Genomic DNA, 25,911 nt, shown 5'->3' on the forward strand with positions numbered 1-25,911 from the left:
AAAATAAACAAGGAGCTGTGAGGACACAGTAAAGGTTACTAATATAGTTAGGAAAGAGAGCAGGATGGTCAAAAAGTTTATACTGGAGCTGTCTTTTAAAGGAAAAATAGGGGTTGTCAAGACAAACCATGGTAATAGAAACATGCTAGGCAGAGAGAACATTTCAAATGTGCAGAAGCAAATGAGAACATAGTGAGAGTTGGGGAACTGTCTGTACCTTGACATGCACACATCCTGGATGTAGATGAGGCTGAAAAGAGGGAAGGGGGAAATAAGAAGAGTTTGGGAGTTGAGCAGGAACTTGTTCCTTGTGCCTTGGAACTTGGTTGGGTCTTATTCCAAAGGCTAAGGGATGAAGAGGCTAATGGAAGGTTTCACTAGGGAGTGTGACAGAGTGAAATTGACATATTATAAAGTTTATTCTGGCTGTCATGAGGACTAACTACTGGAATGAAGTGAGATGCACTTGGAATAAAGCTTTAGAGACAGAAAAATTAGTTTGAGCACTTTCACTGTAGTCCAGGCAGAGATGATGTGGAGCTAGGTATGCTGAAAGGTCACAGGAATGAATTGATTAATGCTCTCTCCAGAGCTGAGAATAACGCGAGGCTAGTGAGATGCCTAGGATGCAAAATTAAGGGGGCATTGACTCTCAGGGTCTTAAGTGCTCCTTTAAAGTCTGTGCTCTAGACACCTCTATGGGCTCACTGCTCAGTACATGAACAATCAAGGTGTGATTGGCAGTGCAGCCGAAAAGGATCAAGTATTTTCTTGACTCATTTGTCCCTGTCTGCTATTTAGCTGGGGGCAGGACTAGGCACCAAGTCCCTGATGTCACTCCCTTCAGACTTTCCAGGTGCAATAAGTATTCTCAGGCTCATTCTGTACTGTGGGGAGTCTCCCTTCTGTGGCTGAGGGAATGGATGCCGGTGAGTGAACTAGGCTTCACACATAGCTGGTGGAACATTTCCAGGGAACTTAGACACACAGACACGGAACAGTTACTGTCACCACGCAGACTGCGAAAAGGTGTTCCTGTGTCTGTGGACTGGTCACGTGGTCAGGAGGTAAAGTGTACTTTTTTGACTACCCTTCCACATGTTTCTCATTCCCTGGATCTACATGCCCCCTGCTCCCCCTGCAGTGATTTTCCCCACCCCTAAGTTCAGCCTTCTTGTGCTCTTTCCCAGGAATAATGTCCACTTCTGTACCTTGCCCTCTGAGCCTTTCTCAGTGATATTTTGCAGCTGTGATGACCTCATTCTAGTTTTCTACTCACAGACACATATGAGGAGAATGTCAGCAGTCTGGGGCCCCTGAATGAAATAGGATTTTTTAAAATTTATCTTTATTGTTGAAAGTATTACAGATGTCCCCTTTGTTTTTGTTATTTTTCCCCCATTGACCCCCCTCCTCCTCACACCCACCCCTCCCAAGCCTTCACCACAATAAGGTCTATTTCAAGAAAGTGTTCTAATCTTTTATTTATTTTTTTTTCAACTCTCACCCGAGGATATTTTTCCATTGATTTTTAGAGAGAGTGGAAGAGAGAGGGAAAGACAGAGAAATATTGATGTAAGAGAAACACATCGACTAGTTATCTCCTGCACACTCCCTGACAGGGCCAGGCTGAGAAGAACTTGCAACAGAGGTATGTGCCCTTGATCGGAATCGAACCTGGGACCCTTAGGTCTGTAGGTCAACGCTCCATCCACTGAGTCAAACCAGCTAGGGTAGAACTCCTAATCTGAGATGTGCCTGGATGGTGGTCTGTGGAAAGGGAGCTCTTTATAGGTTAGGGAAGTTAGGGATGCTGTGGGTGCTTCTCAGATCTCTCTATGGGTGGCTAAATCCTGACTTTAACTCTTTAGTTACCTATTAAGTCTGTGCTGATACATATAGCTTCTTCTACTTTAAAAGCTTGAGACACCACATCAGAGATGTTTTGTTTGTTTTTTTGCCCAGCAAGTTAATCTTTGTAAGAAAAGCCCTAGTTTTACATTAGGAAGATGTCTTAATATGAAAGAACAAGTATATATATATATATTTTTAATATATTTTATTGATTTTTTACAGAGAGGAAGGAAGAGTGATAGATAGTCAGAAACATCGATGAGAGAGAAACATCAACCAGCTGCCTCCTGCACACCTCCCACTGGGGATGTGCCCGCAACCAAGTTACATGCCCTTGACCGGAATCGAACCTGGGACCTTTCAGTCCACAGGCTGACACTCTATCCACTGAGCCAAACCGGTTTTGGCAAGAACAAGTATATTTGTTCCATACGTACCACTATTCTTTGGTAACTGTATCTCCCTTTTTGTTGCCAATTTATGGCACCAACAAAAATTTCAAGTGCTAGTAATCAATACCATACGCTTCAGAGGAAAACTCCAAATGCTTCATGAACCTGGAGCTAGTCCAACAGAAAATTAAATTACTGTGGATTAGGGAGAATATTGCGTACATTCCTTTAAGGATTGATGATATGAATTAAATAACTTCTAATGAAAGTCCAAAATTTTAGCACTCAATTTAATAATGAAACAAACTTCAACAAATTATTGTCATGTACTTGACAATAGTAAAATATTTTTCCATATAACAGAAAAATTCTAAGATAAAGTGATTCATTAGTTCAATACCCAGATGTAATAATTATATTTCTATGTTTTATTTACTAGACAGCCTAACTATGAAAATATGTTTATACATCATTGCTGTTTGTTCCACAATGACACCAAGCATACAAGTTTTTGTGATCTCATTTTTATTTAATAATAAATGGTAAATTTTAAACAGCATTTATTGGTGTAGGTCTATCTTTCCTGGTACTGAATAAAAAGTGTGTTGTTGTTTTTTGTTAATAAGAAGATTAATTTACTTTGTAATGAAGATTATTTATAAATTTTTAGCCTATTTCAAAGGTTGAAATTTTTATTTCTATCTTCTTTAAAGTGTATAGTTTGTTTCATCGTAAGTTTCTTTTTCAGTGATGAAACCCATTTAGCATGAAGTAGGAGAGTTTCACAATAATCTCTGGGAGGGGAGATTTGAGGAGATCAACTGTACTGTGTTCTCTGAAGGACAAAATTTCTTTGCTTACTAATTTTATTCAAATTCAATCCTGGCTCGCGTGCTAGCGCGCGCGCGTGCGCGCGCACACACACACACACACACACACACACACTAAAACTTTAAAAAGTTAAAAATCTATCTTGTCAGTTTATGCTCCAGAGACATGGATACAAGGAACAGAGTGAAAGATCTAAGAGAGGAGGGAAATGGGGGGGACAGGAAGAGATTAACCAAAGAACATATATGCATATATGCATAGCCCATGGACACAGACAATAGTGTGATGAAGGCCTGGGATGGGGGTGAAGGTGGAGGGTTAAATGAAGGGGTAAATGAGGGGGGAATGTGGGACATCAGTAATACTGTCAACAATTTTAAAAATTAAATTTAATATCAATAAAGAAAGAAATACCAAATCTATTTTAAGAAGAGTTTAAATAAGTGGTTGTATCCACTTTTATTTATGATTTAATTTTTGAATTACTCAAGTTACTTGTTTCTGATCATGCTTCTTTAAAGTAATAAAGTTGGGATGTATTAATGAAGAAAACTCTTGGATAGAAATGTAATATTTTTTAATAATCTGGGTAAACTCTAGTACAGAATCTCATCCTAACTTTCAGAACAAGTATTCAACAAGTGCTACACTGAAACTCCACTCATTCTCCAGTAGCAGCGTCCCTAACTGTAGTGGTAATGCTAATATAACTTCAAAAATATATCTGTAATCAACAGGTAATAATTTATTAAAACATAGAAACAGAAAACACTTATATCGACACCTTTGTTCACATAGACTATAATCCTATATGCAGGATATTTATTTTATAGGCTTTGAACTCCTTTTCCCCTTTTATGTACATGTTGATGTCTTTTTGTACACATGGCAGGTGATCAATAGATGCTTAGTAATCATAGATCAATAGTTGATTAGGCAACCATGGAAAATGAGGTGGAAAAATTACTAGATTTAGAGCAAGATCCACTTTTGGATCCTTCCTTAGGCAACATTGTGCCTCAGTTTTCAAAGACATGAAATATGGGTAACAGGTTGCTGTGAGGTTCATCTGAGATTTATATGAAAGCACCTTGTAAATGGTAAAATGTCGGGGATTAGTATTACTTATTATTAATTAAATTACTATTATTGACTTTTTCACTTAAATAATAAAACATTTCTGAAACATTTCATTTATGATCTATATAGTTACTTAAGTTTAACAACCACAATGCATCAGCCTTTTGAATATATTACTAGTAAATGCCTAATTAAAGAAAAAAGCATAACAATTTTAAAAAGGGAAAAAAGATAAAAGAATAGTAAATAAAAACAGTTTATTAGATAAGTGTGTGTGCTGGATAACAGAACTGTTGTTTAGTTCAATAAGAAAAAAACTTTGTGTTTCTATTCATTTTTATGTTCTTTATAAAAATTCATTATTTTTTCTTGTCTTAAAATGTTTAGTCAGAGAATAAAATTGATTATCATGAGTTTTACCATTTATATGACTATCATTTTAAGTTTATATTTAATTGTGTGAGAAAATAGTGCCTACTGATGGATTTTCCTTGGAAGTATCTTTTAAAAATTCTTTGATCCCACTTTGAATCTTTGAAATCTTTCTCTGCAAAACAGATTACTGCACACATATGGGTCTGTAATTAAAACCTCTGAGTAGTTAGAAACTCATTAACTGAGATTTTCTATAGCAGATCTGAGCTCACTGAGAGTTAAAAAATATACTGGTACACTATTTGGGTGTGATAGGCTAGCTCTCTAACTGTCTTTCTCCTTACAGATAAGTGATGAGCATTTCATACCATAATTCAAGCATGTCAGCTCCCAACTATTCCACTGTCAATTACGATATGTTTGTCCTCATTGGCATCCCCGGACTGAGGGAGCTACACATGTGGATCTCCATCCCCTTCTGCCTGATGTACCTGGTGGCCGTGGCAGGAAATGGAATCCTGATCTACGTGGTGGCAGTAGAGCGCAGTCTTCATGAACCCATGTACCTCTTCCTCTCCTTGCTGGCTTTTTGGGATCTGATCCTATCCACATCTACAGTACCCAAAGCTCTGAGCATCTTCTGGTTTGATGACATGGACATCTCCTTTGGTGGTTGTGTAACCCAGCTCTTCTTTATGCATTTTGCCTTTGTAGTGGAGTCAGGCATTCTCTTGGCCATGGCTTTTGACCGCTATGTAGCCATCTGCTACCCACTAAGGTATACTACCATTCTTAGCCATGGTGTCATTGGCAAAATAGGGGGTGCTGTAGTGCTCAGGAGTTTTGCAACTGTTTTCCCCATTGTCTTCCTTGTGAAACGCCTGCCCTTCTGCCAGACAAACATCATTGCCCACACATTCTGTGAACACATGGGGCTGGCAAAGCTGGCTTGTGCTGATATCACCATCAATATTTGGTATGGAATCTCTGTGCCATTGCTCAGTGTTATGCTAGATATGGTGACAATAGTTATCTCCTATGGGCTTATTCTGCGGGCAGTCTTCAGGCTGCCATCCCATGATGCTCGGATGAAAGCGCTCAGCACCTGTGGTTCCCATGTCTGTGTCATCCTCATGTTCTACCTTCCAGGGATTTTCACTGTCATTGCTCAGCGCTTTGGCAGAAAAATCCCCAAGCATGTCCACATCCTGCTGGCCAATTTGTATGTTCTTGTTCCCCCCATGATGAACCCAGTTATCTATGGAGTAAAGACTAAACAAATTCGTGAACGAGTAGCCCTTGTATTTTCTTCAAAAGGGAAGTATTGCTGAGGTTGACTGGATAGCATTGTGGTTTTTTATAGGCAAAAGACTTGTATGCATGCATATAAGCATAACCAATGGATGCAAGACACTGGGGGGAGGAGAGGGAGGGCATGTGCTGGGTGTTAGAGGAGTCCGGGGAAGGTCAATGGGGGGAAAAAGGAGACATATGTACAACTATTTGTAATACTTTAAACAATAAAATAAAATTTTAAAAAAATAGAAAAGAGGAGAAACAGTTGCCATTTAGGATAGGCTGTACTTGCTGTGAAATTAGGCAACAATATATTTTTTTTTTAGTGATGATCCAAATTGCGTGAGTTCCTTATTTCAGAGGTAACTAGGTTCTTGAAAATCAGTGTATTAACAAACTTCTATTTTTGCATGCCCATAGGGTTCTGCAGTATTTAATAACATAACATCTCTATTTCTATCAAACAAAAATAAAGTTTAAAAAACACTGCTCCTTCATCTGCTATTTAAATTTTAGATCTCTGGGTCCTCCCCAACAGCTATGATAAATACAAATTAGAATGAGTGAACACCAACATTGTGTACAAATTGGGGAAACACAGAGGATCCCCCCCTTCTAGTTCATCTTATTCACAAAAGACCTGAACAGTCTTGTTATACAAATGTGCATACCTGATAGCACCGTGCACACAAATGAAATGACATTTACTGCTGTAAGTACATGATTTGGGAAGATAAAAAAAAAAAAAAACAAGATAATTAAGTAAAGCGTTTGGAGATGTAATCTGCTTTGGATGCTGAGTGCTCTATACAGCCCTCCTCTTTTTAAACTTTTCAACATTTATCTCACAGGGTTGTTGTATGAAGATCCAATAAGAGAGTAGATGCTAAAGCACTTTAGAAACTATAAAATTCTGTGCAAATGTGTTGTGTCACTGTCATTGATGTCATTATGTTCTCTGATATGAGCTTTCATCCTCCTTATGGTCAAAGGTTAAGAACAAAACAAAACAAAAACCCTGTCCTTTGTCTACGGCAAAGTCCTTCTGGATCCCTCCTCCTTTCTTTTCCCATCAGGTTTCATCTCCCTACAGTGAAGCAACCTATCAGATGTACATCGCCCACTTCAGACAGAGGATGACACAGACAGGCATAATTCAGGTGCAGGCACTCCATCTGCACTGCCCACATTTCCAGGCAGTATGGGCCAGCCTTGCACTTCTTATCCTTCAAAATCCCCTATGGAAATTTTCAAAAAAATTTTACCTTGCTCCATAACCATGGAACTTCTTTCTTTCCAACTGTCTGTTCAGATTTCTGGCCTATTGTGGGGTATAGAGAAAATACATTTTTTGTGTTTTTCCCAAGTCAGACTTTCTGAATAAATTTTGTCAAAATCTTGGGATCCTGGGCTAAGACCAAGTCTTGGGAAATTAATGTATAACTATAGTGAATGAGATAACTATAGATAGTGAGAGGACTCCAGAGAGATTAACTAAACTCCAGAAGTATGGAGACATGGCTGGGTTTTAGAGATAAAGACAATGGTCTTATCTTTTCCCCAGAGAGATTTATTTCCCATCAGTCTCTAAAGAAACTTTCTCAGAAGAATGGAAGGTAGAGAGAGCAGGAGCAGTCTCTCTGGATTTTATAAGCAGAGAAATACAGTTCTCATTTTTTGACTTTGTATTCATATGACATTTGACCTGGACTTCATTGCTAGGGCTAAGAATTGGGTGTGAGGGACCACATAATTATTATTTGCTTTTTATGTGAATAATGATAATCTGTCCCTGATCCAGAATACTTGTATACATTCGGGATAAAACTGATAACATGAATATTTAAGACCCAACACAGGATCAGTACGAACTTCCAGTATAAATGGTCTTCTCAACCCTCTAAGTCTTGGGTGGCTGCCATTCTTATGCCCATCCTTGTCTCTTCTTCCCACTCTATTCCCTGTAGCCACATAAATACACATACCTAAAGGAGCCTGTCTAAATCACAATAAAGTAATGTGTTCCTCCCCATCCCAACAATATTATCAAGCTTAGGAATATGAAGGGTGATTGGATGAAAAATTACCAGGGGACATAAAAGTCACAGGTCAGAAGAAAAGAGCTCAGTAGTGGCTGAAGCTCAAGTTCTAAGTTAAGACATCATGGCCAGGGCCACACCCAAGCCAGTGAGTGGACTTCAAAGGGATCATAGCCAGTGGTGTGCTGGTGAAAGCTAAGTAACTAACTTTTGGGGATTCGATTTGTGGATTTGCTGAGTCACAAAGTGTAGATACTTCCACTATGACTGATTTCAAGTGACTGCCTGGCAAAATTCCTAAAAATTTAACACTTTGCTCTTATGAGCCAGTATGAAAAGCTCTAGCACATCACTGATTACAGCTCTTATTAAGCCTGACATACTTGGATTAGGATGAGCCTGAATACTTCAGCGTTGGTTTAACTCAGATGTGAAGGACTGAAGTCAGTATAGAGAAATCCTGCCTCACTGGGAGGTAGGATTATGAGTGGATAAGAACAGAGATTTTGGAATCAGGCACACTTATTACTATAGGCTCTTTATATATAAATTATATATATTAAACATATTTTTTAACTTCTTTATTAAGGTAAGATTCACAAAATAAATTTCACCATTTCAACCATTTTACATGTGTAATTTACTGGCTTTTAGTACATTTACAATGTTGTACAACTATTGCCACTATCTAATTCCAGAACATTTTCATCACCCTTAAAACAAACCCAATACTCATTAAGCACTCTTTTTTAAAAATATATTTTTATTTATTTTAGAGAGGAATGGAGAAGGAGAGAGAGAGATAGAAACATCAATGATGAGAGAGAATAATTGATCGGCTGTGTCCTGCATGCCCCACACTGGGGATGGAGCCCACAACCTCGACATGTGCCCAGACAGGGAATCGAACCATGACCTCCAAGTTCATAGGTCGACACTCAACCACTGAGCATGCTGGCTGGACTCTCTTTATTTAAACTTCCCCCAATCACCTGGCAATGCTAATTAACTTTCTGTCAGTATAGATGTGCCTATTCTGAACTTTTGACAAAAATGGAACCATACAATATGTCAGCCTTTTGTGATGGCTTTTTTCACTTCGCATAATGTAGGTTCAGTGCAAGCAATAAATATTTAGCACCAATCATGTAATAAAGGTCTTTGAAGATATGTTAGAATATTGGGGTTTTATTCTAAGCAAAATGAGTAACTGTTCAATGATGTTCAATGATTTTAAGTAAAGGACTGACATGATCTAGTTGAAGTTTAGAGTACTAGCACTCTAATTTTTGAGTGAAAAATTAGATGGAAGAGAAATAAAATGAAGGTAACAAATTCTTAAATGAGGCTGCTGAGAAAAATCCAGGACAGAGAAAAAGTAGTGATCACATTTTAATGTGAAACATGAATGAATTTAAGGATATTAAGAAGGCATAGTCAATAGTAAATTAAGTTTGAAATAATTAAAGAAAATAAATAAAAAAAAACAGATTTTGACATGGGAAACTAGTTGATTTTTGTACCATTTAGTTAATATAGAGAGTTCAAGAGACTGTGTTGATCATGAAGAAAGGAAGAGAAACATGGTATTTTTTTTCATGTAGATTTTGAAAATGGGTTAGTCAAGAGAAATTATCAAATAGAGAATTAACTATATAGGACAGAGAAAGAACTGGGAGTGGGCTTTATTTAGACTTTTCACCAGTATATATTGATGGTTATTGAATTTATGAGTTGACTGTGTGCTAGACAAATTTATCCTCACAACAAGACTATGAATTAAGTAATCGCTTTTCTCTTATTTTAAGAAGAGAAAATTGAAACAGGATAAAGGGACCAAAGAAAGAGTAAAAATTTTGTGCATTTATGTTTTTGATGGTAGAAAATTAGGATACTTCCATCTGATGCCTATCATTTTCTTGAGACTTGAAAAATCCTTACCTCTCTTTCTTTAATTCTATCAATCATTTTCTCCAAGAGAAATGAAGTCTTGAAATTTATAACCATTGGATCCATTATTGGAGGACTTTCTGCTAGTGATTTACATAAAAAATTCTATTTTGTTGTCATTGTGGTTTTCTTTTATTTTTCAATTACAGTCAACATTCAATATTACTTTATATTAGTTTCAGGTGTACAGCATAATGGTTAGCCAATTATATAATTTACAAAGTGATCCCCACCTATAATTCTAGCCATCTGACATAATGCATAGTAATTACAATATTACTGACTGTATTCCCTATGCTGGTTTTTGCATCCCCAGGACTATTTTTTAACTCCCTATTTGTACTTCTTAATTCCATATTTTTCACCAAGCCCTCAGCCCCTCTCCCATCAGGCAACCAGTTTGTTCCCTGTATCTAAGAGTCTGTTTCTGTTTTGTTTATTTATTGTGTTCTTTATATTTCACATATAAATGAAATCATATGGTATTTGTTTTTCTCTCTCTGACAAATAAATTATATTAAATAAATATAATTACTTGACTTTCCACAATCTCATTTTCCATGTCCTCATCCCCAGATCACTGTTCCCTTTAGGAAAGAGTAGAAGGACAACCTTGTCCTTAATCTGCTTTGTTTTTACACCATAAATGATGGGATTGAGTGCAGGAGGGACTGCTACGTAGAGATTAGCAAACATGATGTGAAAGGTGCGAGAGATGTTGTGGCCGAAGCGATGTGTAATGGCAGAGAACAAGGCTGATGTGTAGAATATGAGAATGACACTGACATGAGACCCACAGGTGCTGAGAGCTTTCTGGCGGGCATCTCTAGATGTAAGGTGAAAGACAGCACGAAGAATGAGAGTGTAGGAAATACCAATGAGGATCAGGTCTGACATAATAGCCATTAGAGGTATAGTAAAGCCATACCAGATATTGATGGAGATACTAGCACAGGAGAGCCGGGCCACTGCTATGTGCTCACAGTATGTGTGAGGGATGATATGTGTCCTGCAGAAGGGCAAACGCTTCACCAGGAAAACAACAGGCAAAATGATACTAAAGCTCCGACCAACAATGCCTACCATGATCTTGATCATTGTTCTAGGAGTCAAGACACTGCTGTATCTCAAGGGGGAGCAAATGGCCAGGTAGCGATCAAATGCCATACCCAATAATATGGCTGAGTCCAGAAAAAAGCCGAAGTGGAGAAAGAACAATTGTGTGAGGCAGCCAGAAAATGTGATTTTCTGAGCTTTCAACCATAATATGCCAAGCATTTTGGGGACACAAGTGGTGCACAATATGAGGTCCGTAGAGGCCAACATGGAGAGGAAGAAGAACATGGGTTCATGGAGGCTGCGGTCCATAGTGATGAGGTAGAGAAGAATGCCATTACCTGCAAGGGCCACAAGGTAGATGGTACAGAAAGGAATTCCAATCCAGATGTGAAACTGCTCCAGCCCTGGGATCCCCACCAAAATGAAGTATTCTGGATTAAAAGTTGTCAAATTCAATTCAGTCATCATGTTGATTGTCATTCCCTGAGGACAAAATACCACATTTAATTCTGGGGACTGACTGTTCATGAAATCCTTTTTAAGTCTTTTCTGTCACTACAATACCTCCTGTCCTATCACTTAACAAACACTAGAAGAAAAAATGCAATCTACTTCTTCTCACAACCTCTACAGCATTTATCAAAAGCTTCCCAAAAACCTTAATTGTTACCCATGTATAGATATTACTTTACCATACTGCACTGTTACTATATTAGAACCATGTCCCAATAGATCTATGACCTAGGAGCATATTGGTCCTTTGCTGTCAATTAAAATTCCAAGATTATCTTGCTCTCACCAAATAACTCAGTTTGAGGTTTCTCAAAGATGTAAGTATTAAATATCTTACTTGACACAAATCTCAAGGATATCCATTTAAATAAATAAGAGGGGCCATGTGTGAATTAGCAAATCTGCATTTTTTAATGCCAATGTATCACTAGGACTCTGGTGAGTCAATCTACCACTGCCTAGTATTTACTCCCACCTCTTCAATATCTGGAAGACAATCTATCTAAATATCCTTTTCAACTCATAAATAGTGTTCCAAGGCTCATTATCTTCTTCTACCTGCCAACTTCCTGATCAGCTACATATGGATGTCATCACATCGTTTTCCCACTGTTGGAACATAGTGACCTGAGAGTTCCTGGTAACCCTTCTTCCTCCTTCAGTCCCTATCTCTCATCTGCCAGCTCTTATGATCCTTATTTGAAATCCCTGTTTGATCTGCCTACTTTTTTTCTTTTCTACTTCCTCATCTACTCAAATCATCTTACTCACTAATTGGAACCATAGAATAAGCATCTTGGTTCTACCCTGGCTAGTGTGGCTCAGTTGATTGAGCATCATCCCATGCACCAAGAAGACACCAGTGTGATTCCTGGTCAGAGCACATACCAGTGTTGTGGGCTCAATCCCCAGTAGGGGGCCCGCAGGAGGTAGCCAATCAATGTTTCTCTCTCCCTGTCCCTTCCTCTCTTTTTAAAATCAATAAAAACACATTTTTTTAAAAAAGTAATTTTGGTTCTTTCAATATATTGCAAATCCTTCTCTTCTCATGCTACCGTATTGATCTATTCAAAATATAAAATTACCAAAACACACACAACATTGTTTTAAAGCATGTAATTGCACCTGTTGTGCCAACAAGTATTTTTATTTCCTGTTTTGCTATCAATACTTTCCCTATATAGAGTGGTTCTACCTATATAAATGTGTCTCACATTCTTCCCTAAAATGTATTCATAGAGGACTCTCTGTATTTCTCCATTATTCCTATACCTCATTGCTTGTATTGCTGCCTTTTTCATAGATGCAAACTGTCTTTTCTCACTATGTCTAAATTCTACTCATTGCTCTTGACCCTTACAAGTGCTAATGTTTCCAGGAAACCTTCTCCAGTTTTGCTAGACCATGTCTCTATTGCCCTGCTTGTGCAATCACAGTTCTTTTTTAAAATATAGCTTAACATTAAAATACCAACGGCGTATTTCACAGACCTAGAAAGAACTCTCCAAAAATTCATCTGGAATAAAAAAAGACCCCGAATAGCCACAGCAATCCTGAGAAAGAAGAATAAAGTAGGAGGGATCTCAATACCAGATTTCAAGCTGTATTACAAAGCCACTGTCCTCAAAACAGCCTGGTACTGGCACAAGAACAGACATATAGATCAATGGAACAGAATAGAGAATCCAGATATCGACCCAAACCAATATGCGCACTTAATATTTGACAAAGGAGGCATGAGCATACAATGGAGTCAAGACAGTCTCTTTAATAAATGGTGTTGGGAAAATTGGACAGATACATGCAAAAAAATGAAACTAGATCACCAACTTACACCATACACAAAAATAAACTCAAAATGGGTACAGGACTTAAATATAAGACGGGAAACCATAAAAATACTAGAGGAATCCACAGGCAGCAAAATCTCAGACATTTGCCAAAAGAACTTTTTCAGTGATACTGCCCCTAGGGCAATGGAAGCCAAACAGAAAATAAACAAATGGGACTACATCAAAATAAAAAGCTTTTGCACAGCAAAAGAAACCATCAACAAAACAACAAGAAACCCCACTGTATGGGAGAACATATTTGCAAATGGTATCACTGATAAAGGTTTAATTTCCAACATCTACAGGCAGCTTATACAACTTAATAAAAGGAAGATAAATGATCCAATAAAAAAATGGGCAACGGACCTAAATAGAAGCTTTTCGAAAGAAGACAGAAGGAAGGCCAAGAGACACTTGAAAACATGCTCAAAGTCACTAATTATCCGAGAGATGCAAATCAAAACAACAATGCGATACCATCTCACACCTGTCAGAATGGCTATCATCAACAAATCAACATACGACAAGTGTTGGCGAGGATGCGGAGAAAAAGGAACCCTCGTGCACTGCTGGTGGGAATGCAGACTGGTGCAGCCACTGTGGAGAACAGTATGGAGTTTCCTCAAAAAACTGAAAATGGAACTCCCATTTGACCCAGTAATCCCACTCCTAGGAATATATCCTAAGAAACCAGAAACACCAATCAGAAAGGATATATGCACCCCTATGTTCATAGCAGCACAATTTACAATAGCTAAGATTTGGAAACAGCCTAGGTGCCCATCAGCAGATGACTGGACCAGAAAACTATGGTACATCTACACAATGGAATACTATGCTGCCGTAAAAAAGAAGGAATTACTACCATTTGTAGGCACTTGGATGGAATTAGAGAACATTATGCTAAGTGAAATAAGCCAGTCAATGAAAGAAAAATACCACATGATCCCACTCATTTGGGGATAATGAAAAACATTATAAACTGATGAACAAAAAGATAGTTACAGAGGCAGTAAAGCATCAAACAGACTGTCAAATTACAGTGGTAAGGTTAGGGAGAGGTGGGGGAAATAAGAGATCAACTGAAGGACTTATATGCATGTATATAAGAGTAACCAACGGATGCAAAACATTGGGGGGTGAGGGCATGTATGGGAGTGGGGTGGGGGTGGGGGGCAATGGTAAGATATGTACACATATAATACCTTAATAAAAATTTGAAAAAAAAAAATAAAATAAAATAAAATATAGCTTAACTTTGGAAAGTATTATAGATACCCCCCTTTTCCCCCATTAACCCCTCCACCCATACCCACCTCCCAGGCCTTCACCACACTATCATCTGTGTTCTTGGTTTATATATATATTACCAAACAATCAGATGTTTGTATTAAGCTTTGCATTATTTTTTTATTATTCTCTTGAATTATTTTTTCCAGTTATGTGGCCAATCCTGCATTAATGATTAAGAACTCTTCTTGAGAATATAATTTCTGTCTCTATGTGTTTCTTCCAGCGTGGAAGAAGGCAAGATTTCACATAGAATAACCAGTAATACAGTCTCAGTAGAAAACTGATATTTCAAGTCAGTCACTGCTTGCTTGTGTTAATATATACTAGTATACTATATATATATTTCCTTGGCTTATTTACTCTTCTTTTATCTTCAAAGGTAATAACAGTATATTTAATCTTCCTCACATCTCATTCTGACCTCTAAACTTTTTAGAAATTTGACTTCATATCTCTCTGACTCTAAACTTTTATATTTCCTTCTGCTTTTAAAGACCATTGTGGTTACACTAGAATCACCCAGATAATTCAGTATAATACCTCTATTTTAAAGTCAGCTGGTTATCTACCATAAATTTTCTTTGCCATATAAATAACATGTACAAGTTCCAGGGATTAGGTTGTGCATATCTTTGAGGGGCTATTAATTATTCTGCCGACCACAAGGTCCTTTAACACTGCCTGTTCTTTCTCATTCTGCTTCCCCAAGACTCCTCCCATCATCACCATTACCACATTCAGATAATACTCACAGACAGCTAATTTTGATGTTGGTGCTGGGTTAGAAAGCCAGTAAATGGCTGAAAGAGGATAACTCCAGGATGAGAACAGAGAGATACAGGAGGGAACATAACACAATTGGGGAGGAGACATAGAAAAAGAAAGAAGGAAAGGATATGGAGCAGGTGAGGCACAGGGAGAAAGACATTTAATTCTAGCTGGGAAAGAGAGACACACCTGCAGAGCATAACCTTTTTATCTCTTAGTCATTTTCTCAGGGGATGAAGAGACTGAAAAAACAGGGGCCTAAAACCTAGGGGGATTCCAGGGACTTTAGTCCCCAGTCAATATCATTATTATTTGTAATGAATGTTTACATTAACATTTTCTTGATCTTAATCACATGCACATGGGATATGATTCAGAGTTTTAGATGCAGGAGAGAAACCAGGGAGTGCTGGGATTCTTCAGGGTATGGCCTATGTCCATGAGTCATTTATAGACACTGTAGCTAGGCTCCAGGTTCTGACTTGGAAGAATGGTGTGCTGGTGACCCTAAAATTCTGGATCACATGAGATAGTTATGTGAATATTTGGAGACTAGGGGCCCGGTGCATAAAATTTGTGCACTGGGGAGTGGTCCTCAGCCCAGCCTGCATGCTCTCACATTTTGGGAGCCCTCAGGGGATGTCCTACTGATGGCTTAGGCCCGCTCCCCATTGGGAGTGGACCTAAGCCGCAGTCTGGCCTCCCTTTGCGGGAGGTGACCGGGCTGATCAGGGAAAGGTGCCAGCCCCATCACCCCACTGCTGCAGCCACTGCCAATCACTGCAGCCGCCAAGGTATTTTCATCAACACGGACTCCAGTCCCTTCATCATGAAAAAATGACAACTTTCTTTAAGCATTTTCAAGATGTGTCTTTCATAGGATATGACATTTCTTTCTTTATTTTTCTTTTTATCCTCACCTGAGGATGTTTCCATCAATTTTTCCCCTTCCCTCCAATCCCAGGCTCGGCCCCTGCCCAAGCCTAAAGCCTCTGCCCTATGGCCGACTGGGAGTGACCTGGGTGCCAAGGAGGTTCCCAGGACCCAGGTATGTATGCAAATTAACCGCATCTTTGTTGGGTTAATTTGCATACTCACTCTGATTGGCTGTGGGTGTAGCGGAGGTATGATCAATTTACATGTTTCTCTATTATTAGGTAAGATAAGACAGTTGATTGGTTAGGGACACTGGTGAGTTCCATGTGATATGGTTGTTGGACAGATATGAGTATCAAGCTTTCAATGCTCTTCAATTTTAATGCATTTAGTTTCCCAACCCCAACTCCTCCATCAGGTGAGGGTTTTTCTGAATTATTATATCATGCTCTATTTCACTGAATGGGGCTTTCTAGTCTCTACTTGTCATTGCATTGAGATACTTTTTGAACTGAAGAAACTCAGTGATTTCTGAGCAAGATGTATAAAATTAAATCTTTACATAAACCACTTCCTTAGGCCACTGAATATTCATTGAATATACCATGTGACTGGAAATGTATGGTTAACACCCAGCTGCTTATGGCAGAAACCTGTTATTCTTGATATTCTCACTTTCTTATCCTTCTTTCATTTTATTGATTCTGTTCATGTATTGCCACTCCTCCCCCAAATACTATAGATCTCAGTGTCTTACATAGGCTTTTCATTTGTGAATTGTCTTTCCAACCGTGTAACAAATACATAATACAGAGCAAGTTTTACATCTGCAGAAAGAGCTGAAGATACATTATAATTTTGTGATGCTAACTACTCTCCATTTTACTGAACCAGATCAATTCCAGAATACCTCAGAGGAAAATAAACCAGAGTTTTAAAGGTGGTTGAATGCCAATTAACTTGGTATGTCAACTGTGGCGGATAAAAATGGGTAAAATAAACTTCTGTTTCCCTGAAATTATATTTACTATTTTGCCTAGCTGTGTGAGTGAGTGCTTGCAGATCTCTGAGCTCCTTACATGAAACTGACTTTCTCTCATTTCAACATGTCAGAGTTGGATTTTCATGGAAAAAAATCATATTGAGCACACGACACCAATCCCATCCATTCTGACAATATGAAAGAAAAATTTAACATTTTAAAATAAAAACACACAAAAAGCCATTTTAAAAATTAAAGTAATATAAGAATGGATTGAAAACATTGGAAAACTAAACTGCCATAGTCAAGAGGAGCCTACATAGACATGATAACTAAAAGTAAAGAGATTTCCTGAGTGGGACTCTGGAATAGCAAAAGGACATTGGTAGTGACCATGGTTGAACAACCTAATGAATATACTGAAAGCTATTTCATAAAGGAAACCTTTTCTCAATTAACAAACAAACCCACAAATTAAGTCAGGTCTGAGCCAGAAAGGGGAGTCATTCTCATTTTAGAGGAACCTGAGACTGATTGATATTATTTCCTATCTTCTGAATACTAGTCTTTAGTTTCTTGGTTTCTGTTCTGGTTCTAGAAGTCTAGTTTCCATCTTATCCCTCAACCCAAATTCTCCAAAGCATTACCATCACTATTTATCTTTATTTTATTTGTAAAGTCCTTTCACATTCATTGTCCCAGTTGGCTCTCACAATAACCTCTCTCTCTCTCTCTCTCTCTCTCTCTCTCTCACACACACACACACACACACACACACATACACACAACACACACACAATGCACACACACAAAACACACACACATACACACAACACACACACACAACGCACACACACACACACACACACACAAACGTTTTAGTCCCAACTGCAGTGTGACTGTCTGTAAAGTATCCCCAACCAATACCAGGAAGAATTATTCTTCTGGTCTCTGGACTTCCACAGCACTCTGTACCCACTGCTGTATTATAATTACTGGTCATAGTAAGGGGACATTGACCTGAAATTCTAACCCAAAGAACAGATAAATCCAGGCTTGTCAAATTTTTGAATGCAGAAGACGAGGGTGATAATTCCCATATATCCTTTCTGTTAGGATGACATATAGATATGATAGATATTAGGAGCAGTGAAAGGATAAAGAGAAAGCAATGAGGAAGAAGAAGAAGAAAAAGAAGAAGAAGAAGAAGAAGAACAACAACAACAACAACAACAACAACAACAACTAGGGTTTTAAAAATAAAATCTAGACAGGTGATAAGTGAAAAAAGGCTGAAAGAAAAATGCTATAGGAAGGACAATGGCAAGAAAGAGTAGGATTGAATGTATGGAGGGTAATTGAAATGGGAAATGCAAAAGCAAGTTCCGTGAAAACTTTTAGGCTAAGAGCCTCTGAGTAGGTGCTGACCATCCCCCCTTAGATGCTCAGTGTGTCTAACAATAGATCTCTTCCATCTGGCTCTATGCCAGAGCATATCCCTATGTGCCTTAGATTCCCATTTGAACAAAGGCATATTTGCCCAAGTGGTGGAGGAGGAATTTGTAGCTGAGGGAAGGAAAGATAAAAAGAGGGAGGGGAATCTCTGCTCCCAAAGGACGGGAGGGAATAAACACCATATGAAGCAAGGCCTGAGAGTCAATTCTATATATTAAGGAAGTTAAGCTGTTTATGAAATATTGAACTGAGACACTGTGAGTCTGAGAAGGTGGCATCGAAGAGGTAAGTCTAGGTCAGGTTGGAGAGGTGATTATAAATGTGGAGGGATGGATAGGAAATAAGTACCAGATGCATAGAAAGCTCTATAGCAATGTTCAAGAAGGGATGGAGGGCTAAAGAATTATCTAGGTTGTCTGGATTGAACTGTGTTTTTCTGGACAGTGGGATGGGAGAAGGGCAGTTTGGAGGGTTACTTTCCTGGTGAAGATGGGAAGATTGATGAGTAGGTGATATTTGGCTTCTAAGGAGGATGTAAGAATCATAAATGACACAGAGGTTCTATCCTCAGACACTGAGGAACAACAGAAAGAACAGTTATTCTATTGCATTTGGGAGACAATTTATAAGGACAAGGTTTCCGGATGGTGCCGTCAGGTAAATGATTGAAAGACAGATGGGAAAATGAATTCACTGGACTAGAAGGGATAGTTTTTCCAAAGATGATAGAAGCATGAACCAGTGGGTAAGGGAACTGGGCATATGAATGGAAGGTCTGAAAAGGGGGCTGCCAGAGAGACAACTGTAAGTGGAGCTCTTCAGATTGTTACATAGAGTGGGGGTATGGCGACTTCAATAGGTGCCTAATTGGAGTAAAAACAGAAATCACGTGATAAATGGTAGGGAGATACTGTGAACAAAGGCTGCCTTGGAGGGGGATGATTTAGGAGAACTGAAATCAGAAGAGAAAAGTTTATGCAGGTGCTGATATGACTGACAAAGGTGGGAATGTGCAGTGGAGGAAGATGAGCACGATGAGTGATGCTGTGGGAAGAGTGAGCACAACAAATGGCACAGACTACAGCTGAGGTGAGAATGTTACTATAAACCTGTGATTTTTATATGAGTATGTGTCCTTGACAGTGTGAACTTTACTTGCCTGAGTGGGTTGGCACTTCCCTATTCTATGATTTTTTTAAAACATTCACTACATAGCATCTCTATTCCATACACCAGTGAACAAGACACAGTGCTGACCCTTAAGGAGCTCATCATATATTGGGACTGGAAATAGTTCAGTGTGGTAAATGCTAGACAGGGAAATAGATAGCTTCAGGGCAATGTAGGCATAATCCAATCTTGGGAAATGAGGAAAGTCTTCCTGAGTGAAAAATATAAACTGGCTACATTAAAGGGAAAGATGAAGATAAAGGAAGTGGAATGTATAAAAGACCACAGCCCTAGCCGGTTTGGCTCAGCAGATAGAACATTGGCCTGCATACTGGAAGGTCCCGGGTTCGATTCTGGTCAAGGGCACATGCCTGGGTTGCGGGCTCGATCAACAGTAGGGGACATGCAGGAGGCAGCCAATTAATGATTCTCTCTCATCATTAATGTCTCTATATATATCTCTCTCCCTCTCCCTTCCTCTCTGAAATCAATACAGATGTTTTTTAAAAAATAAAAATAAATAAAAAATCAGAGAAAGAAGAGCAAATTCAGAGACATGCATTTGTCCATTATTGGTAGAGAAGCAGAGAACATGTGCACTTAATCTATTAGGCAATGGGAAATTATTCTCTATTGTCAAGTAGCATGCTCCGAATTAGCTTTTAAAAACATAATTTATACAGGATGGGGCAAAAGTAGGTTTGCAGTTGTGAGTATGTGAAACACAGAGTTTATGCTTGCATTATTGTTTATTAATTATTGTATTAGTTTCCATACTAATAACTGTAAACCTACTTTTGTCCCACTCTGTATGTGGAGACTGGTTTAGAGCCTGGAAGGACTCCAGGTGAGGAAATCAGTTGGGAGGTCTTTCAGTAAATGGATCTGAAGCTTAAAAAGCAATATAGGTGGCAAATATAAATTTGTGAGGTATTAGTACATGCAGGCTACATAAAGCCAAGGCAGGTGGAAAGATCCGGCCAGGGAGAGTGAAGAGTGAGGGGAGCCTAGAATCAGACCAATAGGAAGCCCCTTGATGAGCCATCCAGCAGGGACAGAGGAGTCCTTAATGAGGACTGGAAAGGAAGGTCAGGGACAAGGGAAGAACTAGAGCTGAGTAGAAAAATCAAAGCCAAATCTAGAGTTTCATGAAAGGTGTAATTCTGAAGGAAAGAAGAGAGACAGACAGGAAGTAGTGAGGCAGGTTATCAGAATAAAATATTTTTATTTTTGTTGTTAATTTTTTGTTTGTTTTCAAGGTTAAAAATATTTGAATGTTCATAAATAATAAAGATAAAGATCTGGAAATTAGGACAAACTGGGGATAAAGAAGAGGGGAGATAATTGATGGAACAAAGTCCCTGAAAGGTAGGAAAGAAAAAGAACTCAGAGAATAGGTGGGGAAATTATTCTTGAAGACATACATACATACAAACTTATGCACATATGCGTGCATATATAAACATATACATGACTGCATCTGAGGATATGTGTGTTTGTGTTTACGTGTGTGTGTGTGTGTCTGTGTGTGTATACCTAAAGAACATTAAGCTAAGTGAAATAAGCCAGTCAGAGAAAGAAAAATACCATATGATTTCTCTCATATATGGAATCTAATGAACTAACAAGCAAAATAGAGATAGATTCATAAATAGAGAGCAGCTTACAGCTGTGTTTGTGGGGCAGTGGGAGCTGGGGGGCGGAAGAACTGAGCAAATAAATAAATAAATGAGAAAAAAACTCTTGGACACATAGTGCAGTGATTGCCAGGGGAGAGGGACTGAGGGGAGTAGAGGAGAGTTTAGGGAGGATAAATGGTGATGAGCAGACTTGACTTGGGGTAGTAAGCACACAAAACACTATACAGATGGTGTGTTGAAGAATTGTGCACCTTAAACCTGTATAATTTTCTTAACTGATGTCACTCCAATAAATTCAATAAAAAAGAAAAAGAAAAATAATTTAAAGCTGCAAAAGAGAAAGGTAACTATGTGAAGTGATTGATGTGTTAATTAACTTGATTGTGGTAATAATGTCAAAATGTATTCATATATTAAGCTATATTTACACTTTGTATAGATATAATATTTATTTATTACTCATGCCTCACAAAGCTAAAAATTTCAAATTAAATAAAAAACTAACTAAAAATTTATTTTTGAGAAAATCAATAGTTTAACAATCTATTGGGTCTTCCCATTTGTGTACATGGTATATATCTCCATTTGTTTACATTAAAAAAAAATCTCTTCCAGCAATATTCTGTATTCTCAGTGTAGAGGCTTTGCAAATTTGAGCTAAATTTATTTTTAAGTATGTTATATTTTTAACATACATTTCATATGCTTCTATGTTTGTATTGCACTACAAACTTTTAAAATGTGATTGTACAGTTATTTGCTGCTAGTGTAGAAAAATACAATTGACTTATTTTGTCTTTGCACTCTATAAATAAAAAATAAATAATTAACCTCAGGGAGTTTTCTTGTTCCTAGGTAGAGTAAAACATAACTATACCAAGGGAGACATTGAAAGGCAAAAGGAACATTAACAATAGTTTATCTGAGAATGGAGGAAATGAGAGGAGGATGGGTACAGAGATAAGATAAATTTACAAGAGTGGAATAATATGAGCAGTTGTCTCCTGATAGTCTTGAAGTCTAGGAGGAAAATTCAGTTGAAAGGGAGGAATGATCATTTGGGCAGTGGTAAAGTTATATATTCACTGTGAGAGTAATTCAATAGAATGGAGGAAGAGTCAATGGGCTAAGATGTAGTTGAGTCTATTTGTATGGTTGTGTCATTTCCTCCACATCCTAACTAAGTGATGAGGAAAACACAGGTTAGATTTAATTGAAGCCTGAACATTTTCATAGAGAATGATGCAGAAACCAATTAGGGCTGAGACATTATTGGTCCTGGCAGAAGACATGGACATGTAGATTGTAGAATAGACTGGGAAGAAAGTAAAAAAACTTCTTGCTGAAACCGGTTTGGCTCAGTGGATAGAGCGTCAGCCTGCGGACTGAAGGGTCCCAGGTTCGATTTTGGTCAAGGGCATGTACCTTGGTTGCGGGCACATCCCCAGTGGGAGGTGTGCAGGAGGCAGCTGATCTATGTTTCTCTCTCATCAATGTTTCTAGCTCTCTATCCCTCTCCCTTCCTCTCTGTAAAATATCAATAAAATATATATATATATTAAAAAAAAACCTTCTTACATCTGTGGTTTGTAAACTTCAGCATGGAGACAGAATGCTGCCTCCAACCCCAAGGGTGGGAGGGTCCAAGAATTTTTAAGTTCCCCAATGTTGCTGCTGATGCTGGTCTGGACACCACACTTTCAGAATCATCGCTCTACACTTTCTTTCATGTTCTAGGTGACAGCCCCACACTTCAGAGTCACAGAGGTGACTCAGGAAGCACCACAGAGCTTAATAACATTTCCACAGACAAGATTTAATTTAACACACCAACAAGACAAGCATTATGCTCATTGAAAGATCAAAAAAATTTGTTACTTAGAAGATAGTGACTTGTCCAAAATCACACAGTCTGACAGAGCAGATCTTTGACATGGGACTGCAGCCTGAGGCTTTTGCAGTTTATTACAATTTACATAACCAAAGATATTATAGAGATTGTTTTTTACTTTCTAGTTAATCCTGCTCTTTTCAGAACCTGTGTCACTGTGCTAAGCCTGGTAACGAGTTTCCAGAAAGTCTTACAGCTATATGGAGAGCCTGTCTATGAGCAGGGGTCTTTAACTGTGCACTTTGTGCACAACTCACATGTGATTGTCTATAGGGAAAATGCCTACGTGCAGAGCCCATAATGGTTGGAGGACCTGTGAGTATGCGCAGACCTTGTGGTTGTTTGCAAGCTTTTATGTGCACTCTGCTAATGTTTACCAAGTCTGAAGCTACTTCTCCCCTGTGGCACAGGTGAAGGTTCTACAGAAAATCATGACTCTCTTATCTGCTAACAGCGTAGCTACTACAAACAACTCAGACACTCGCATGGCAGGCTGCCTCCTCATTGGCATCCCTGGGCTGGAGTATCTACACATCTGGCTCTCCATCCCCTTCTGTACCATGTATGTAGCTGCCCTGGCAAGCAACAGCATTTTAATTTGTGTTATTCTCTCCCAGCCAAGCCTGCATGAGCCCATGTACATATTTTTGTCCATGTTGGCCAGTGCTGATGTCTTGCTCTCCACTGCCACGATGCCCAAAGCACTGGCCAACTTCTGGTTAGGTTCTAGCCACATTTCCTTTGATGGCTGCCTCACCCAGATGTTCTTCATCCACTTCCTCTTTGTGGCCGACTCTGCAATCCTGTTGGCCATGGCCTTTGACCGCTATGTTGCCATCTGCTCCCCTCTGCGGTATGCCACCATCCTCACAAGCACAGTCATTGGGAAGATCACTGCTGCCACCCTGACCCGCAGCTTCATCATCATGTTTCCATCCATCTTTCTCCTCAAGCGCCTGCATTATTGCCGGATCAACATCATTGCACACACATTTTGTGAGCACATGGGCATTGCCCGTCTGTCCTGTTCTGATATCTCCATCAATGTCTGGTATGGGCTGGCAGCTGCTCTACTCTCCACTGGCCTGGACATCATCCTTATCGCTGTTTCCTACATCCGCATCCTCCGAGCTGTCTTTCAACTCCCTTCTCAAGATGCCCGGTCCAAGGCCCTGAGCACTTGTGGCTCCCATGTCTGTGTCATTCTACTCTTCTACATTCCTGCCCTCTTTTCTGTCTTTGCCTATAGGTTTGGTGGGAGACTCATCCCAAGCTATGTCCACATCCTTCTGGCCAATCTCTATGTGGTCATCCCACCAATGCTCAATCCTATTATTTATGGAGTGAGGACCAAGTCAATTTTGGAAGGGGCTAAACAGATGTTTTCAAACCTTGTCAAGGAATGTAACTAAAGGTTTCCAACTTGAGCTCAACTTAATCCCCTTACATATTTATCTTCATATTTCATATTCACCATATCCTCATCTCTACATCTTCCAGTTATCTTGGGTCATTCTCACCCATGTGCTAATTTATTTAAATGAATGATCTACTCAAATTCTTTGTCCCCAGATGGGAGTGGTATTTGGAGGCTGAGTGAAAAAGGTGAAAGGGATTTAGAAGTGCAAATTGCCAGTTATTAAATCATCACAAGAATGTAAAGTACAGCAAAGGAATATAGTCAATAGCATTGTAATAACTATGTATGGTGTCAGATGGGTGCTAGACTTACCAGTGTGATCACTTTGTAAGGTACATAAATGTCTAATCACTATGCTGTACACCCGATACTAATATAATATTGTATGTCAACTCTAATTGAAAATAAATTAAAAATAAATAATAAATAAATCATGGAAGCGATTCAGCTCAGGCAGTGGGACTCAGATGAGACAGCTTCTATTGGACCACGCCTTATGATTACACTTGAGGAAGACATTTCAAATGTCCTAGTCCTGATCCTAATTGGCTATTTTATTTTTATTATCACTAACTGATATAAAATAATGTCCACTTTTACATATTTTTTTCCAACTCACAATATAGGTTAGCTGACATTTTTATACTCTTTGTTCACTGTGAGTAATGTAATAATAGTCTAAAAAAATCTATGATCAACAAAGATTACAAACTCGTAATCTTTTGAGATGGTCTTTCATATATATCACATACTTACAATAGAAGTATAAGTCTGTATAATCATTTGAAATTTAGCCATATGAATCAAATGCCTTGATAATGTTCATTCTCTTTGACCTACTAATTCTTATTCTTGGAATGTAGCTTAAGGAAAAAGTCCGAAATGAGCACAAAGATTTATGGGGAAAAATCATTAACTCCAGAATTATTTACAATAGCAGGAAAAAAAGGAAAATAGCTTTTATATTTTGCATGAATGATAATCCTATATAATAAAAGGCTAATATGCAAATTGACCAAACAGCAGAACTACTGGTCACTGACCACCAGGGGGCAGATGCTCAATCAGGAGCTACCCCCTAGTGGTCAGTGTGCTCCCACAGCGGGAGCACTATTCAGCCAGAAGCTGGCTGGCAAGCACAGCAGCAGTGACAAGAGCCTCTCCCGCCTCCATGGCAGTGCTAAGGACCCCTCGG

The 25,911-nt window shown here is 38.7% G+C and overlaps 3 protein-coding genes across 3 annotated transcripts; 2 read left to right on the plus strand and 1 right to left on the minus strand.

The window, feature by feature from the left end:
* Positions 1-4,912: 4,912 nt before the first annotated feature.
* LOC308233356 (olfactory receptor 52B2-like) lies at positions 4,913-5,863 on the plus strand (the record flags this gene model as incomplete). The annotated part of the gene is made up of 1 exon (XM_080640281.1): positions 4,913-5,863. One exon carries the CDS (start codon positions 4,913-4,915, stop codon positions 5,861-5,863), a length of 951 nt encoding a protein of 316 aa, XP_080496407.1.
* Positions 5,864-10,348: 4,485 nt separating this feature from the next.
* Positions 10,349-11,344, minus strand: LOC308233671 (olfactory receptor 52H1-like; the record flags this gene model as incomplete). The annotated part of the gene is made up of 1 exon (XM_080640644.1): positions 10,349-11,344. One exon carries the CDS (start codon positions 11,342-11,344, stop codon positions 10,349-10,351), a length of 996 nt encoding a protein of 331 aa, XP_080496770.1.
* A 12,362-nt stretch (positions 11,345-23,706) lies between these two features.
* Positions 23,707-24,708, plus strand: OR52B6 (olfactory receptor family 52 subfamily B member 6; the record flags this gene model as incomplete). The annotated part of the gene is made up of 1 exon (XM_080640645.1): positions 23,707-24,708. Exon 1 carries the CDS (start codon positions 23,728-23,730, stop codon positions 24,706-24,708), a length of 981 nt encoding a protein of 326 aa, XP_080496771.1. The 5' UTR covers positions 23,707-23,727.
* Between the last annotated feature and the right edge of the window lie 1,203 nt (positions 24,709-25,911).

This window comes from Plecotus auritus, assembly GCF_963455305.1.
Source record: "Plecotus auritus genome assembly, chromosome: 9".
Lineage (NCBI taxonomy): Eukaryota > Metazoa > Chordata > Mammalia > Chiroptera > Vespertilionidae > Plecotus > Plecotus auritus.